This window comes from Vitis vinifera, chromosome 6 (genome assembly GCF_030704535.1).
Source record: "Vitis vinifera cultivar Pinot Noir 40024 chromosome 6, ASM3070453v1".
NCBI lineage: Eukaryota > Viridiplantae > Streptophyta > Magnoliopsida > Vitales > Vitaceae > Vitis > Vitis vinifera.
In genome coordinates, this window is record NC_081810.1 from 6,135,897 (window position 1) to 6,153,441 (window position 17,545).

The 17,545-nt window shown below is 35.7% G+C and overlaps 3 protein-coding genes across 4 annotated transcripts; 1 reads left to right on the plus strand and 2 right to left on the minus strand.

Moving 5' to 3' along the window:
* On the minus strand, window positions 1–4,588 carry VGT2 (putative vacuolar glucose transporter). Of its 2 annotated transcripts, none has more exons than XM_002280598.4 (14): window positions 4,254–4,584; window positions 4,080–4,180; window positions 3,354–3,432; window positions 3,158–3,217; window positions 2,968–3,034; window positions 2,757–2,881; window positions 2,566–2,667; window positions 2,096–2,473; window positions 1,890–1,937; window positions 1,712–1,774; window positions 1,515–1,595; window positions 1,283–1,381; window positions 545–682; window positions 1–428 (listed from the first exon to the last, which is right to left on the minus strand). In XM_002280598.4, the coding sequence occupies exons 1-14, from the start codon at window positions 4,461–4,463 to the stop codon at window positions 294–296; spliced, it is 1,686 nt and encodes a 561-aa protein (XP_002280634.1). In that variant the 5' UTR covers window positions 4,464–4,584; the 3' UTR covers window positions 1–293. The 2 variants fall into 2 exon arrangements, 1 of the variants encoding a protein (XP_002280634.1); XR_785957.3 differs by having other exon boundaries at window positions 314–428; window positions 1,463–1,595; window positions 4,254–4,588.
* A 988-nt stretch (window positions 4,589–5,576) lies between these two features.
* Window positions 5,577–5,951, plus strand: LOC104879543 (uncharacterized). The gene has a single exon (XM_010652692.2). It carries the CDS (start codon window positions 5,577–5,579, stop codon window positions 5,949–5,951), a length of 375 nt encoding a protein of 124 aa, XP_010650994.1.
* A 780-nt stretch (window positions 5,952–6,731) lies between these two features.
* LOC100241598 (uncharacterized) lies at window positions 6,732–15,511 on the minus strand. Its single transcript, XM_002282286.4, has 11 exons — window positions 15,139–15,511; window positions 14,534–14,710; window positions 14,263–14,412; window positions 12,756–12,813; window positions 12,586–12,644; window positions 12,231–12,356; window positions 8,989–9,141; window positions 7,776–7,839; window positions 7,509–7,669; window positions 7,229–7,312; window positions 6,732–7,079 (listed from the first exon to the last, which is right to left on the minus strand). The coding sequence occupies exons 1-11, from the start codon at window positions 15,262–15,264 to the stop codon at window positions 7,056–7,058; spliced, it is 1,182 nt and encodes a 393-aa protein (XP_002282322.1). The 5' UTR covers window positions 15,265–15,511; the 3' UTR covers window positions 6,732–7,055.
* Between the last annotated feature and the right edge of the window lie 2,034 nt (window positions 15,512–17,545).

A 17,545-nucleotide genomic window follows, 5' to 3' on the forward strand; every position in this document is an offset into this window, starting at 1 on the left:
TTCAGAAACCACTCTTTTTATTAACAATACGTCTCTGTTTTCTTTGGTTACATAACATCTCGTAAGAGTATTGTGAACACTAGCCCAAAAGGACTATTACTTAATCATTTCTCTAACTAACGAAAAGCCAATGGTCATCACTTCCAGCTGCAACTCTTATCATGTGATGAGAAAGAATGGTTGAGTGGAAATACAGCAGGTACCATGCTATATCAACACTGAAACAAGTCCACAGACAACCAAATGTTTGGTGTCTGGAAGCTCTGGATGATAGGTCTGTTGCCTTCAAGATTTCACTTCAAGATTTTGGATTCAATTTCTTCCAAGCTCAAACCTTTGGTCTCTGGAACATAGACAATTACAAAAAGGAGTGATAGCAATGCAATAATACCGAAGAGGAGGAAAAGGTTCTCTGCCCCCAGCAGCTCCTGAAAAATTAGCACATGTTAGAGCAGATTGCCTCACAACAAGGTGACAGGCATCATGTACATCATTAACCAAGATGAAACTGGCTTTCAGAGGACTACTAAACTAAAATTAATACCTCCAATGGTGAAAAAGCAAAAGTCACAATTGCATTTGAGCCAAAGTTAGTAAGAACAGCAAGACTAATTCCTCGCCCTCTTGTGCGAAGAGGGAATATCTCTGACACCATAAGCCAACTGATTGGTCCAAAGGATATCTGAAATTCCATAACATATTTCTGTCAACTAACCAATCTTGACCCCATAGATTAAGAAAAATGTTGCATATGAGATTAATCTTGTTTGATTTTCCTTTTCTTTGTTTTTTCATTATTATTATTTTAATTCCATGAAAAAAAAAATTTAAGGCCTTCTCTGATATGGATCTTTGATGGGGTATCAAATAGAAAGATGAGCCAAAACAATGACATGATAAGACTTTCTCCAAGTTGGATAAAGCAGGGTGACAAGTCCTAGTCAGAGTTAAAAATTCAAGATAAAAAGGGAACGAATCAAGCTTTGGGATTACACAAGCAGCAGTCTAGGAAGTGTTGGAAATAAATTGGAGAAGCTCCTGGAGTGATACGGAGGATGAGAAAGCAATGCGCATGGCAAAAGAAAAGAAGGGCAATTTTTTCAACGTAATAGTACTCCAAATAATTTCCTTATAATTTGGAATTTATAATAATATTAATGAATAATTCAGGATAATGGCATTTTGTCTGACAAAAGGCTACAAATAGTTCCACCCAATTTCAGGGATGATAAGAAATCCATCACTGTAAGGCCAATAACCAAGAGAACAAACAAAAGGGTACCTGGTAGCAGCCAACATAGAGAAGTAGAGCAGCTACAGCAACAACAGGGAAGCCCCCAAGAAATTTGTAATATGCTGAAAGGAGAAGTAAGGAAAGAGCCTGTATCACACAAATAGAAAACAAAATGAGAGCTTCCACCATCTTCTTCATTAACAAAGAAGCTTAAGGAGCACTGCATACAAATTGTATTTTTCAGGAAATAAACCACTTCCAAAAGTGATAGGATGCATACAAGTCCACCAACTCCTCCGATCAGCAAGGGTCTTCTTCCAATATCATCAACTTTTAGAACAGCAATCCCTGTCATCAATAACTGCAGGAAGATAAATTGAAAAATATGTCACTCTCTTTAAACACAATAGGGCATTGTATTTCAGAGGCATCAGACATTTAAGGCTAAATTCCTTCTGAGAAGATTGTTGCACATACCTTGAAAAAACCAATCAAAACTGAAACACGGGTAGCATCAGAAGCAGCAGAGAACCCAGCAGTCTTTGACATAGATAAGACACAAAAAAACAGGTATATAGCATATTGTTAGGTAAATGAAATGAAAGAATATTCTATATATATCCACGCATACAAGAGGTTTGGCTTTATCCCATACCTGGAGAATTGAACCCGCAAAGTACAGGACACTTGGTTGCCCAGTTATCTGTTACAATCAGGAAAGCAGTCAGGCCATCAATATAAGGTTCATCCATAACCCATGAAATATTTTTTGGTTTATTTAATGAAGAAGAGCATAAGAATTTTAATGAATTAAGGAACCATGAGGCCTTTGGAGTGACAAGCACATAGATGAAGAAGTACCTGCTGAGAAAGGACCAAACCTCCACCAATTATGAAAGCTTTCAAACTTGGCCCTTGAAACACCTCCAAGAAACTTCCTTCAGATTCCTGATCTGTATAGGCCGATTTCAATGAGGCCAGAGTGTGTTCTATTTGCATATCAGACACTTTGTCACCAGCAGGTCGTCCTCTCAATTTACTAAGAGCATGGATGGCCTTCTCCTTGTTCTCTTGCAAAGACCCTTTACCTTGAACTGCCCTGAGGAGTAACCAGCGAGGGGATGGTGGGAGAGTCCACAAGCCTAATCCCATTAATGAAGCAATCGGAGCACTAAGCCCATACATGTAACGCCACCCTCCCACTTCATTAATCTCGAAACTTCCAACAAAATAACCCAACTACAGAAAAGTCAATATTCTAACTCAGCCCATTTAACAAAATGAATTAATTCACAGAGAAAAGAATTAAATCTTTGAGAAATATAGAATACCAAAATCCCCAAAACTATGAGGAGTTCCTTCAAAGATATTAGAGTCCCACGAATCTGAGATGGGCAAGTCTCTGCAATATAAAGAGGAGCCCCATGCATGGCCTATAAAATGAGTTTATTTAATACTTTAATTATGAGTGAATAAATCATTATATCAGCCACTACCATGAGACATTTCTGAAGAAACTCACCAAACCGATGCCAAGGCCATATAGAAGCCGCCCTACCAAGAGAACATCAAGTTCTGGAGCAGATGCGGTGATCAAACCACCAAGAGCATATAGAATGGCTGCTGTAATGAGTTCCCCCCTCCTCCCTGTATGAGTCAATTCAGGAAGTTGTATTAGAAACATTCATGAATCCCAAATTGTACTCAGTAAAAAAAATATAAGCAAGATATACCTAGGAAATCTGCAATTGGGTAGACAAGGATGGAACCAAGAAGAGCTCCATATAAGGAACCACTAACCTATATTCAAGGCAATGTGATAAAAGAATGGATTCAGATAAATTTAAGATCATTGGCAGAAATAGAATATGAGTATTCCATTACTAATCTAAAAGTAACAAAAGCATCAAGTATGAAACATACCACAAGACCAAGCTGAACAGCTGAAAGTTCAAACCAAGTAATGCCACTAAGCTCAGGAGACTTCAAAATCGTTAAAATAATAAAAATCAGCTTTAACAACACAGGTCTCTAAAATGAATACAGTGAAAGGAGAAACATTTAAATGAAGATACAATCACTAGAACTATTAGAAAGAATTGTATAAACTACAATGTACCTGCAAAGAAATAGTAGCACCAGAGGTTGCACCAATGTCATACCCAAATAACAGACCTCCCAAAGCAGGGAACAAAAAGCTGAAATTTTGTGAAGTAATTTAATTAGAGATGATAGCATGTTAATCATCTGCAGCACAACTAGTTACAAAGTAAGCAAATAAATATTAAACTACTGGTTACCACTTACCATGAAAGCATCATGTGTTATGAAATGCACTCTAGTACGATGTAAAACTACCCACTATCAAAAAATTAAACAACTTGAGAATTGATCAATAATTGAAATGAAGTTTAACAAAAAGAAAAAAGAATAAAAAAATAAAAATAAAAATCAGCAATATTACAAACTTGTTGATGATCAACCTCCTTGTCTCTCTTCAGTTCCACCATCATTCCCTCTTTTAAAGTATTTTTTCCTCTTTTGAAGGAAAAATCTAAAAAAAAGTACTTCCAAAATTTTAACACAATAGTGCCCAGTCTGATCAAGGACCAACGTGAAGGTACATTCTTCTCCTCAAATACCATAATTCGCACTAAAATAACCAATAAAACTACAACCAATTAATCACATACTATCAATTAATTTACCAGTAGACAGACTTGAATTCCCATACGAATTCAACGAAATGCAAAATACCATCAACACACAACACAAAATACAAACATGGGAAGCAAAGATAGAAAGAGAGAGGGAAAAAAAACATGAGAGTCGAATACAAACTTACGGCAAAACAACCGAAGACCAAGAAAAAACCTCCTGGTATTTCACGTCAGAATCAAGCGACCTAGTCTCTTCCCCAGAAGAACCCTCACTCTGAGCCCCCACCTATACAACAAAAACGAGACCCATCAAAATTACTACAATTATTCAATGGGGTCAACAGTTTCTGAATGTTCACCTTGAACACGAGCCTGCTACTCTGGAGCAACGGTGGCTTCGGAGGCATGTAAGTTTGGGACTTGAATTGAGAGCCATAGAAGAAGGGTGAAGATGGGTGAGAGTTAAATTTGAAGAAGAGAGACTGGGAGTGCTTGGGATGGTGAAGTGCTGGGTGTGAATGTGAGAGCTTGAGGTTGAAGAGAGACTGAGGCCATGAACTGGAAGCCATCTGGTAATGACGAGAAAGAATGATCAGACGGTTAACAGCTCCCGCTTAATTTATCTTCTGTATGAAGGGGATATGGACGGTTTTTGTGAATCCTCTTTTATACTTTCTTAAGACTTCTGAGTTCTGACTTTATCTTAGCCAGTCTGCTCATTTTTAACACAGTTCCCCCAAGATTATCTTTGGCAAGAATTAAATGCATTTATGAAAAAAAAAATTTATTGAAAAAATATATGTTTTTTTAAATTAAAAAGAAAACAAAATATTGTTTATCATTGGGTAAAACTATGGGAATTGTTCTACCCATAAAGTTTAATTTCCAATTGAATAAGATTGGTAATTATTAGTGTCTTTTATTGTTTGAAAAATACTACTCTTAATCAGTAGATAACGAGAAAGAAAATTGGAATCATTGGTATAACATATTTCCATATTTTTCTTAGTAGAGTAGTAAATAATTTTAGAATGATTGTTACAACATCAATATTTTTCTAAGTAGAGTCGTAAATAAATTTTTGACCCAGTTAAAATGCTATAAAAATAACTAACAGAAAGCGGCCACCCTCTACAAAATTGTGTACACAGGAGCGTTGGGCAGTGGGCACATTGTCCTCCAATTTGGTCTAGCAGTTGGTACAATTGGTATTGGTGTGAAGTCTATAAGAAGGGTTAACACCCATGTCAAAATTTCATTGTAAAAGCAAGAAAAACCCAATTTAGGTTTCATCAATGAAAATGAATTGGGGTTTGATTATGTTGTTGAAGATGGTAGGGAGTTGTTACTCAAAACCCTAACATTTGAGACAGGGTCACTGAAATGTGAGGACGGGAGAGAGTAGGCATGACAAACTCCCCTGTTCCTCTCCATGAAAGCAGGAATTCAAACCAAAACGCCAGCCATTCATATGAAACATTCGGCAAACTGCCGTTACCTATAACCGCCTTTCAAAAAAAGGAACATTTCATCCCTCTTTCACCTTCATAACTGATCCCCTCAGTTTCCGCATCCTCCATCCTCCAGGCAAAGTCTCATTAATATCTCTATGCAAACCCCCATTCCAATATTGGGAGAGAGAGGAGACAATATCTCCGGTGGCCTTGTGGATTTCTTCAACAATGGAGTCTCATATCGACAAACCTCACAAGAAGTCAAGATCACACAACAAGTCCAAGAGAGACAAATCCCCCACCAGGCTACAGAAGCGCGCTCCCAAGTCGCTTCAGCTTGATATCGTCGTCTCCGCCAACCCCTTCCAGCCATCTGCTGCTTCTTCCCACACCGTGATTCCATTCCTATCGCCGCTGATTCTGACACCACCCCCACTACCCACCACGGGCACGGATGAAGCAATTCAACGGCAGAGCAATGAGAAGAAAGCTGTACCACCTCCCTCAGGCGGGTGGCAACATCCGGCGGTGGTTGCATTGCCGGAACCATCTTCCCTGTATAACGTCTTCCAATCACAGTGTATGCTGTTGAACAACTTATGACGGTGAAGATCTTTGTTTCATATACGGTTGTATGACATAGTAGGTTTACCGGTTTTTTTTGAAGCTTTCTGAATCTTTGGGAGTCCTCCTCACCTCCCTCAAAAACCTGCAGGTTTATCATGGTTGATCTCTGTTTATCCCATTCCATTTCTGTGGTTTTGTGCAAGCTCTATTTTCTTCCCATAAATCAATCTAACAAGATAAAAGCAAGGGGAATGATCTACATCTGAAATCAGGAGTGTCCTGGACCTAGAAAAAATTCACTGAAAACAATCACAAAGAAGTGCTTATAAGATAATAAAATAAAGCTAAGGGCACAGGGTGAGGAATGGCAGTTCTAGATGCAGTGGCTCTATGAAGATGGACAGAAAACCAGCAGTCAAGTGAACAATCCTAACTGCAGTTATCAGATCAATAAACTAGACATGAATGGTCTTGACGAAAATGAACATCACAATGGGAGTGGATTGGGGGGGAATAGATTCTCCCAGGTAATCTAATGCTAGGGAGTAACATAATGGCTCAGGAGACCAGGGCTCCCCTAGAATACTTCCAGTTTCACACAAAAAAAGTCAAGACGGTAAACTGGTCATAACAGGACCCAACAGTTCAAAGTAGTAATAAAACTCAATAAGATCCTCCCCAGATTTTCAGGGGCCAAAATTTTGGAAATTTGGATATCAAGCAAACCTGTAGTATTGATCACGGCTACTGGCAATATAGCATAGAAAGAACTAGCAGATTTGTTGGTCCCAACAACCCAACCAACAAAAACATATGTAAACAAACAATGCAATGTTTAGTAAATTAACCAAAATGTCAGTATACAGAGTCGATGGAATTACACGTTCCATCAGAGAAAATGTGAACTTGGGGAAACACAAGCATCCATCCATTTGGAGGCCAAAAAAAGCTCTTCCCTTATGTACAACTGGCCAATCATCCAACCCACATCAGAAGCATCAAATATCTCGTCCTCTCCCCTCAAGCTTACACTTAACTAATAATAATTCAAGAAAAATTACGGAACACCCAGCGACACTTCCATATTTACTCTCCAAAAAGCAACTGGCACTTGATGGCAAGGAAGTTTTCTGAAGCAAATCAGAAATCAAACTCTCCATTTGCCTGCAAACAAAAGGAACAGTCCAATGAATAACTTTGAAATTTAGACAAGACAAGGCATGAAAGAATATGGACTATTGAAAAAAAAAGGCAAAGAAAAGGAAAAAAACAAGCAGATATGACAAGTCCAGAAGATTGGTTCCATAAGAGACCTTGTTGAAGAGAATATCCTTATTGTTTATGTGCATAATGCCATCCTTGAGTGTGCATTTCCACTTGCTCTTAGTCCTTGTCACCTACCCATCCAAATGCATTATGTTAATGAAGTTGCTATCAAGGATACAGACATCTTAACAAGACTCAAGTCAGCAAAGCCTTTGTCCCAACTCTTTTTGGGGAAGACTCCAAGATTCTTTTTTATTTATAAAATCAATGTCCAATTACAGACATAAATTCAAAATCAAATAAACATTTTAAATAAAAGAGAATTACCTTATCAAACTGAGCCAAAACTAAATGCTGTGTGTTTAGCTCCTCTCCCTGTTCCACATCATCCAAATCATCATCATCATTTTCATTCAAGGGTGGCTCATCGTCATCATCATCTCCAACATCATTTTGTATCCCAACTGCAGGGGTACCAGCTTGTATGTCTAAAGAGATGCATAGACATGAGGCTCAGACATTGCAATGACAAATTTATCATCTCAAAACATATAACATGCTTTAACGCATCAATTCACAAAACTCAAGACTTACCATTGGGAGCCGGTGTATTCACAATGTTATAGTCTTCATTGACGACTCCCTGATAATTATAGATCTTCAAGGTAAAAGACAAAGCAACAGGATTAGCTTAGAAACCAACAGCTGAAAAGTTCACTGGGTTTTGCATCAGAGTATCCTCCCAAGAATAACTTGTAACTCATTATTAAAGATAAAAATTCTCAACAAAAATTTGACACCAAAAAAAAGCCTAGTAGCAAGCATATATAGTTCATATTCATGTTCTTAAACATATGCACAGATTAAATTGTGCATGCATTGTCTCAGAATGGGATCAGCAATGCCCCAGATCCAAACTAGGAAAGATGTTAACAATCCAATCAAAGCTGACAACTGATATGCTGTCATTTCAACCAGCAGTACCCAAAGTCAGACATTCTAATCAGTACCAACTTTCAACAAAAATAGTCCAGCAAAGCAATCTTCAGAGTTTTCAAAAAATAGAATCTCTCCGAAAATATGAATTTGGATCTGCAATCAATCCAAGTTTCCAAATATTAGAATGTAAAAAAATTAAAATCCAGCCTGGATCCACAATTTTTACTCTACCCACCATTAAGCCCTGCATAGAAATATATAAATTGTTGCAAATATAACGCCTTCACCATGAAGACGTGTGAATAGAACAAATAAAATTTAGACCCCTATTTCACAACTCAGAGGTCTGGATCAGTGATCACACTTCCCACCCAGCATATTTCCCATGATGATGTCCGCCCTTCACAACCTAACCATCAATCTCAGACTAACTAATCCTGGTGAAAGTACACCAGCTCCATGTCCTTTTATGAATGGTACAATCCTGTTATCAGAACCACTAATCAAACTGCTTATAGGCAAAGAACTATCAACGGTTACTGACATGCATAGATGAGCCATCAACAGAACAGAGAATTAATCTTATTGCCACTCAAACAGAGAACTTTCCACCATTAGGTTCTACATTAGAACACAGATATAACAATGCATATCGGCATTGAAGTATTTGCATGATAAATTCAATAGGTGCCAGATATAGTACATTCCAGCAATAACATTTATGTGTGCCCGTGTATACTTGGAAGACACAAAAATAAATAAATAAATAAAATAAGAAAAGGGGAAAAAAATAAAAGAAAGGAAAAGAAAGAAGAGCATAGCACATTAAGTCTGATTATGGTTCTGGGAAAAAAGAGAGGCTTTTTACATTGGGTGTAGAAAGCACATCTTCATAAGGATCAGGAATTGGCCCATCCAGTTGAGGAATCCTCACATAGGATCCAGCCACCTGCGGAAATATCTCTCTATTCGCTTTGGTGAGTATGTCATGCCCCTTGATAGAATTGCTCCCTTGACTTACCTGAGACATTGGCCATTAAATTCAAACAACGTTGTGGAATCAACAACAAGACGTACAAATTTGCAGTCAAAATGAGCTCAGAGACCCTGAAGGCACTGCTAGTGTAAAGGACCCTTCAATAAATTAAAATTATGATATAGCAGATCAAGATAGGACAACTAAATGCAATTTATTTTATTCAAATTTTCCTCACTATCTCCGCATGTTTACATGCCAAAATCATAGTCTTGGTAAATGCACAAAAAACTGCACTTTCCTTACAATTGCTGACACATCATTTCATACATAAATGACCAAGCTTAAGATCAGATGTTATGAATGCTTAGAGCTTGTATTAGAAGAGAGATAAAGAGAACAACAACGTGACAAGAAACTTCCATAATTTTTCTTGCATGCTCAAAACTGCATCGGAACATGAACTTCCCAAAACAAGGAGGAAGAGGGAATTTAATTATTAGGAGCAATTAGCATCAGGCCTCTTCTCCAAATGCCCAACAACAGCAGTCATTCAGTCAAAATTTCACCTGACCATTCCATAACTTATGTTTGCCTGTTTCTGTTCATTCCACAGCAACTTTACCAAAAGATAACCATAATACTTTGGGCAAATATTATGCATTCTACAAGTGCAAGTTGTCAGATTACATGCTCAGAAGGCCGAACCCAAGTGTCAAGTTTTCATTACATTAACATTGGCCATATTTTATTCATTCTACCAGGGGCTTTCTAATGACATGCTCAAGAGCCAGCATTCAATGGCTGAGTTTCATGTCCAAACTCACTTCCCTATAACTCCTTATATCTTGTAAATACGGATTGCAGGAGAAAGGGAACTGTATTGTCAGAAAACAAACTTTGGACCAGGATCCATCCTTGGACATTAATTCAATAGGGTGAAGAAATTCCAAATTGGCAACTTCCAGTTCCAACTCGACAAAATTTTTAATCAAAATGTAAAAGATGCAGTCCATCCTCTATTTACTATTTTTCCTTCCGCAGTAAACTTTTTCACCTAATTGATTGAATTTCACTTTTAAAAAATAGGATCTGCCATGATTTGACTTGAAGGCTGGAAAGTTTCAATAATCATCCTTGCAACTAACATGTTTTGATTCCACAATAAATGATCATTCCATTTATCTTAGCTCGACTCCAGCAGTTGCAACATGCACGACATGTTTAGTTCATTTGGGAATAGCCAACATATCTAAACCAAAGTCTCCTACATGTAATCAGGAAGTGAATCAAGTTCTTCAATATGAACAGAATACCATTAGATAACCACAAACATGAACTGATCACAGGGAAACTACGGGAAAACAAAGAAGTAATTAATGGAAAATGATATGGGAAAAATTCTTAATGGTTTAAATAAACAGTTGTTAGATAGAACTGGCACTATACACAACCAAGCTGAATTGGCACAACAAGCGATGACATGGAACCATTCCAGAAAGAAATGTATATTTCATCACACACATTATCCTCATTCTTCCAATACTTGTACCCTTCCATAGAGTTCTTTATCAATAATCCAAAACATACTAATGAACTCTTAACCTGATGCCCAAGTATGAAAGGAAAAAAAAACCACAAAAATACAATAAAATAGACACACAAAAAGCTTCTTAAACGAATACCAATCCCAGGTTCACCCAAAAACATTCTGAAACCCATACAGTCCCAAGGTCATCATAATTTTCTAGTTTGTGTATTCAAATAAAAAAACCCAGTTCCCAATGCAAAATAAGTAATTAAGAAACTACATAACAACATAGCTCCAAAACCTTTTTTCTTTAAAACAGGCATAGCTCCAATCCTAAAGAATCAATAATAACACCATTTTTGGTGGCATGTGACTTAAGACTGCCATAAATCCATTTTGCAAAACTTTCTAAAATGATTGTTCTGAAAGAAGTAAGTTGATTCAACCACTGGAAAATTCATTTCAGTGATGTTCATTTGCTAAACATACAAACAGATGGCTTGAAACATGCATATATTTTGATGAACCCACTGTCACAAATGTTCTATCTTGATTACCTGACAATTACTACACAGCAGCCTATCATTTTAATTAAATCTAATAATAATGATTTTATTTACTTAACATGAGTGCAATCATGTCACAGCTAGGGGTTGGGCATGGGCAAACAACCGTCGAGACAACCTCAATACAGGATGAATCTATGCACATGTATCAAGCACTCAATCTGACTTGAGCCCTTTTTATTATCATTCTTGTTGGTTGTTGTTGTTACCATTATTGTGAAACTCTATGGCACAGATTTGCTATATCACTGGCTGGCTTATTTCAGAAATGTTATTTTTTACCAAAGCCTACATTTTCATTTTTTTTTTTTCATGAATTGGAGAGATCATTTTTTTTTTTTTTTGATAAGTAAATAAGAATTGGAGAGATCGTAGTTATTATAAAACTCATTAATGACCTTGATTAACTGTATCTTAAGGGAAACTAATGGTTGGGTGTTTTTGTTTGCTATAAAATTGTCCTTTAATTAGGATTATCTCACTATGCTCTGAAATGTTTGCTTTTAAAACTTTGCTCTTAATTTGAATCAAAATAATTATAGGACCATCCTATTATTAACTTTAATCTTTGCCCAACCTGAGCATAAACTAAGCCCCTAAAAATTGAGCTAAAGTTAAGGGTAGGTTACTGGAGAAGGTCAGGTGGAGAAATGGTTGACATTTACCTGTCCATGAACCACCCAATCTGTCATCCGAAGTCTTAAACCTATGCAAAGAAATCAATAGTATGCCACAAAGCCAGACCATATTTACATTTATTACGCCCTAGGCAGAATAGTAAACACCCAATTGTGCAGTTTTGACTACATTGGTCATTTAGCAGCTTAACTGGACATGTGGCATGCCAATAGTAGTATCCCTGTGTACAGAATGTATGCCAACAAGAACTCAATATTTAGTTTGAAGGAAAAATGAGTAAAAGATCATGCTGCATTTGATGCACCACACTATAATTTCATAAAAATTGAGAGCAAAAATGACAACAATCTAACAGCTAATGAGGAAACAAGATTTAATGTAGGGAATGAAAGAAGGACCTCCACTTCAAAAACCTCCGGGGCAGGATCTCCAGCTCCATCCTGCTGTGGTATGTATCCACTTGTGTGATACTGTGATGGAAAATCCTCACGTTTTCGCTTGCCAGAAGACATCATGAAAAAATCCTGGATTTTTCTCCAATATCAACACCAATGCATCAGTAGTAACACTACATAGAGTTTTAAAATGGCATCGCACATTCCAGACAAGGAATATTCAAGGAATAATTCCAAATGAAGGCATATAACATTTAGGCACCCACACCTCTTGAATCAAGAGAGCTCAAAATCCAGAAAGACACGTTAATTTGAGCAAGTCTATGCAATTTCAATATTAACTAAGGCTAAGAATTACCTGTGTCAAGGGCTGCTGAGAGTTTCCTCTGTCCCCTTCATCCCGACCTTCCACATAAGCTACAACAGGAGAAAAAATAATTACTAATACAATCATTCAATGGAAAAAAAACTCATTTTAATATTCATCACTAAACTAAACAAAATGTGCCCCTTCCCCATTATACTAACCAACGTTAACATCGACACTGAGAGGAGGCCTTTGTTGCATCCAAGGGGAAGGTGGTGGCTGCAACAAGTCAACAACAAAAGCAAGGGTCACCATTTACATCAGCAACAAATTAACAATCATCGTCAACTCACAAACCATATCATGTATCTTTTATTATTTTTCCACATCTGTATCATGTTTTACAACATAGAAAAAGTTCTTTTTTCATTAATATTATGTATCATATTTTACTGTGTAGCATAAGTTCTTTTACATAATGAGACATAAATTTTAAAAAAAGGAAAAAACGAAATATGTGCATGTATGCGACTTATATACCGCAAGAATGAAGGCCAAAAGGAAAATGATTTAATCATGTAAGGTAGCCAGCTTATAAGAAGTAAATATAGACATAGAAAGATGGCATAGCAAAGGTAAATATAAATATTCATCAATATTATATTTATGGGAAAAAAAACATGATATGCATAAAAGAATAAATATAACCCAAAAAAAGGAACTACAATCATATGTAAATAAAGATAAAGAAATATATTTGTATAGACTGTTGCCATCTTTACATGTCATTTTCAATTTTCTAACTTTTTAAGTTAATATTCCCACCCTCTAGAGGGGAAAAAACTCAAAAAATAAGAATAAACTATCAAGGAAAATTTTCCATTCATCATCATTCTCAACATTCAAATAACTCAAGCAAAATCTCCCCAACATTTATTGTAACAATAATTACACTTGAGCCTCAAACTTCCACACATGCATTCAACAACAGGCATATAATGTCTTTATGTAAGATAATCAAAACATTCATTTTGTCCAAAGCTTGGGAAATTTGATTGTTGTTTTCAATTAAATCTTCTCTTATCTCCCCTTGTTGGAACAGGATGAAATTCAGTTCTGTTCTTGATAACTTCTTGACGAATGCTGAGCTGTAAATCGGTTCTTTGACTTTCAGGAATGAAGAAAGCCAAAGATAAAGGCCCTGTTAATGAAGAATCAGAGTCTACTGATTCTGAATCTCCATTGGTGCTGAAACAAAAGGAATCCCCCAACTCCTAAGGAATAAGCAGATTCAATCTGATTCTGTATCCTTCCCTTTTCACCCTCTTCTAAAATTTGAGTACATTTTAAGCATTAATATGACAATTTTTTCAAGGAAATAACTCTCAAATTTAATGTTTCTTAAAAAGCATTAAAAGAGTAGCCAAAGGTCTTTGTATCATAATATTTCACAGCATAAAATACAGTCTAGCTGAGATAATAATGTTAGATATAAGCACACCCACAAATAGAATTTACTGTATCTTATATATTGTAAGATGCATCATTAAGTCTGACAACTATGTCAACCAGTCTGAAAAAACTATTGACTCAGTACTGCAAACTTAACCACTAATTGGATATTCGGACACTGAAAATGTAATCATGCACACACCTTGAAAAGATAATCAATTACAAGCTTGTAGAAGAATAGGTAAACAGAAAGATCACAATAGCAGTGAAATTCACCATGTATGAAGGTGGTCTTCCAGATTTCATGTCAGTAGCTCCACCACCATCCTGTGCAGCAGGATACTCTGTAGGTCCAGTAGGAATGTTATACATCGAGTTGTCCCCCATTCCTGGTAAAGGTGTTTGAATTGGAGTCTGCAATGGTGTCTGCATATAAAATCCACATCAAGAATTCAACAGCAAGAACAGTGAGACCAAAAAAAAATACTTCAGTTTTTTTTCATTTAATTAAGGGAATAGGTATGATCAAGCAAAAGAATAAACTCACCGGAGGAAATAGTATCTCAGCTGTAGGAGTTTCATACTCCTCAGTTCCTTCGTATGGTACATTAAGATCATGGACCGGAGGGGTAGGGGCTGGGGCACCACTTGTCTGCTTCGGTGCAGTGGATCTCTCTATCGGACCAGTTACAACACCAGCTTGCACCATTTTCATTTCCCAAATCTGGAGTTTCAATGAAATTAACAAACCCGTTTACACTAATAGTTGTGTTTGATTTCTGAGAAAACTCAAGAAAAACGATAAATAAAGTTTTGATATTTCTATCTATTTCACTTCAATTTTCTCTAATAATAATAATAGTAATAAAACCCTCGCCCAACTAAACCAAATAATTATCTTATGCACAACCAATATAGGACTTTTCATTAAAAACTTTTTGTCCCGAAATTCGACAACCTAAGCCTCGAACCCTTGAATCTAAACCCAAAGATCGGGAAATCTCAAAACCCTAAAACAAACCAGATCAAAAACAATCGACCCAATCTCCCAAACAATCCAATCAAACGCCAGACAAAATCTCTCCTATAGTAAAAAAAAAAAACACAAAAAAAAGGGAAAAAGAAAATCAGTGATCAGAACGAAGATTTTACTCCTTGAAGCTCGCTGAGAACACTCTCTCCAGGACCGCCGTTGTTAACGAACTCATCGCGGACCTTATTGATGACATCTTCGATAACGCTGACGTATACCGTGCTTGTCATTGATGAAATAGCCATTCCCGATTCTTGAAATCTCCCTCCCCAAACTCCGATTCGAAGAATTAAGAGAGAAGAAAGAGATTTTCTCGGGAAAGTTAGGGAAGGAAAATATTAGACGGAAAATTGAGAGAAGGAGCACGGAAACGAGAGGATGGGGGTTTGGGGGAGTGGAGGAAGCAGAGAGAGAAAGGAAGGAGAGGACAACGGCGGAGGAGGATTGAGAGGAGAGAAGAGGCGGACCAGAAAGGAGGAATAAAGAGTGGAATATAAATAGGTTTGCATCCGTTTATATGGGTGGGTCCACGTGTCCAGATCTCCACGCTCCTCCGGTCCGGTCTAAACCCCCCCACTGATTCCACAAACTACAAATATTTGCTTTTCCACTTTAAATTCAAAATAAATAAAATAGTTTTGTGAAAGTAATTTAGCAAAAAAAAAAATGTGTGTTTTTATTTTATTGAGTTTATATTTGATGCAATTTTTGGAATTACATAAAGTAATTTGAAATATAATAAATTAAATAATTGAAAACACATTTAAAATAAATAAAAAAATAGTGAGGTAAAAGGTATTTGAGAATATGTTTCATGTCAATAGATTGTATTTATGTTATGTCAAAATTCAAATATTCTATTCAAAAAATGCTCATAAATAGTAATTGGGTTAAATGAATAAACGCTTAGACAATCTAATTATCAAATAAGTAATAGAAAACAATATATATTCCCTTTAATAATTAGGTTAAGTTGGATCTTGTTTGAGTCAATATAATTAACCTTCTAACTTGACATGTTAAATTTTAAATAAGTCAAATATGGGTTAAATAAGTTCCAAGTTATAATCACGGTGATCAAGGATTACTAAATAGGTCAAATTATATTAATTTATGTGAGTTAATACATATTTAATCCAAATAGGATTATACTCAATTTGTACCTATTAAAAAATTGTGTTAAAGTTCGAGTTGTGTTAAACTTCGTTATCCCTTAGCATAGATGAATGAAAATGAAAAAGCTATATGTTTTCAATCGTTTGATGGATTATTATGGGATTTTTATAGAATTTAGTAAGAGGATTATGAAATTTGAATGTGTAAGGATGATACCATTAGAAGTGTGACATGATATAACAAAAGAGATTTTAGTTTCTATTATTCTATTAATGTTTATATTTATACGAGGATTTAAACCTACGTCATCCAGCCTCGCATCACTTGCTTTGTATATAAATTAGGTGCATTAGAGGTTGCACATGATATCTAAGTCACGAGTTCTTTGGAAATTGATACATTGTTCATAATCAATTTGTGGACTTAAGCAATTTATTTGAGTTTGTAATATACTACCTCATAATTTGAGAAATGATTTGTTTTAGTTATTAGAATGAGTTTCTCATAGTAAATGTACTAATGGGTATGACTACACATTGAGCATGATTTAGTGTGAATTGTGATATTGACTATCAAGTAGTCATGAATTCACTAATCTATTATATTGCATGAACTCTTAGTATTGAGAAAATATTGAGCTAATGTTGAGATTTTCAAAAACTTTGACCAACACGTGAAATCATAAGGTGGTCATATATTCCTTATGATTTGAGTCACTATTGATTAAGGTAGATGACAATAGGTATTCTTAAAAAAATATACAATAATATCTCTTATAATTGAGACAGTGTGTCTCATAAGATAATTATAAAGACTTGTGATTATGAAATTTGTGGTGTTATAGCAATTCTTTAAGCGAGATTTGATGTATATCCTCTGTGAACTAAAGTATATTAGTGGACCACAAAATACAAGAATTTGAGATTCAAAGATAGTAAAGATAATTTTAAGAGATCGATAATTTATATCTCGTTAGGTTATGAATACTAGTTCACGACGAGTTTGCATGCAGTGAATAATATGTCACATATCTGATAAATTAATTAAATTGGTTTAATAAATTTTTATCTTGATGTAATTTCATAAGGTATTGGAATACAATTGACTCTCCTTAGTGGAGTGTTAAGTTAACTTCAAAATTAAGTTATGACCAATATTTTTCCTATGGATTCCAATAGTCTTCATTTAAACTCAGAATGTTTGTTAGCACAAAGGTTTGGGGGAAATTAAAGATTTAATCATATATGTGTATAAGAGAGTTTTGATATAAGCATAAGGTTATATAAAAACTCATAATTTTTTATTTTGAGGTTTTATGGAGAAATAATCATTTATGTGCATAAGGGTGTTTTAGTAAAAACACAAGGTAAGTTGCATGTGAATTAATAATTAATTATTTTAGGTTTTTAT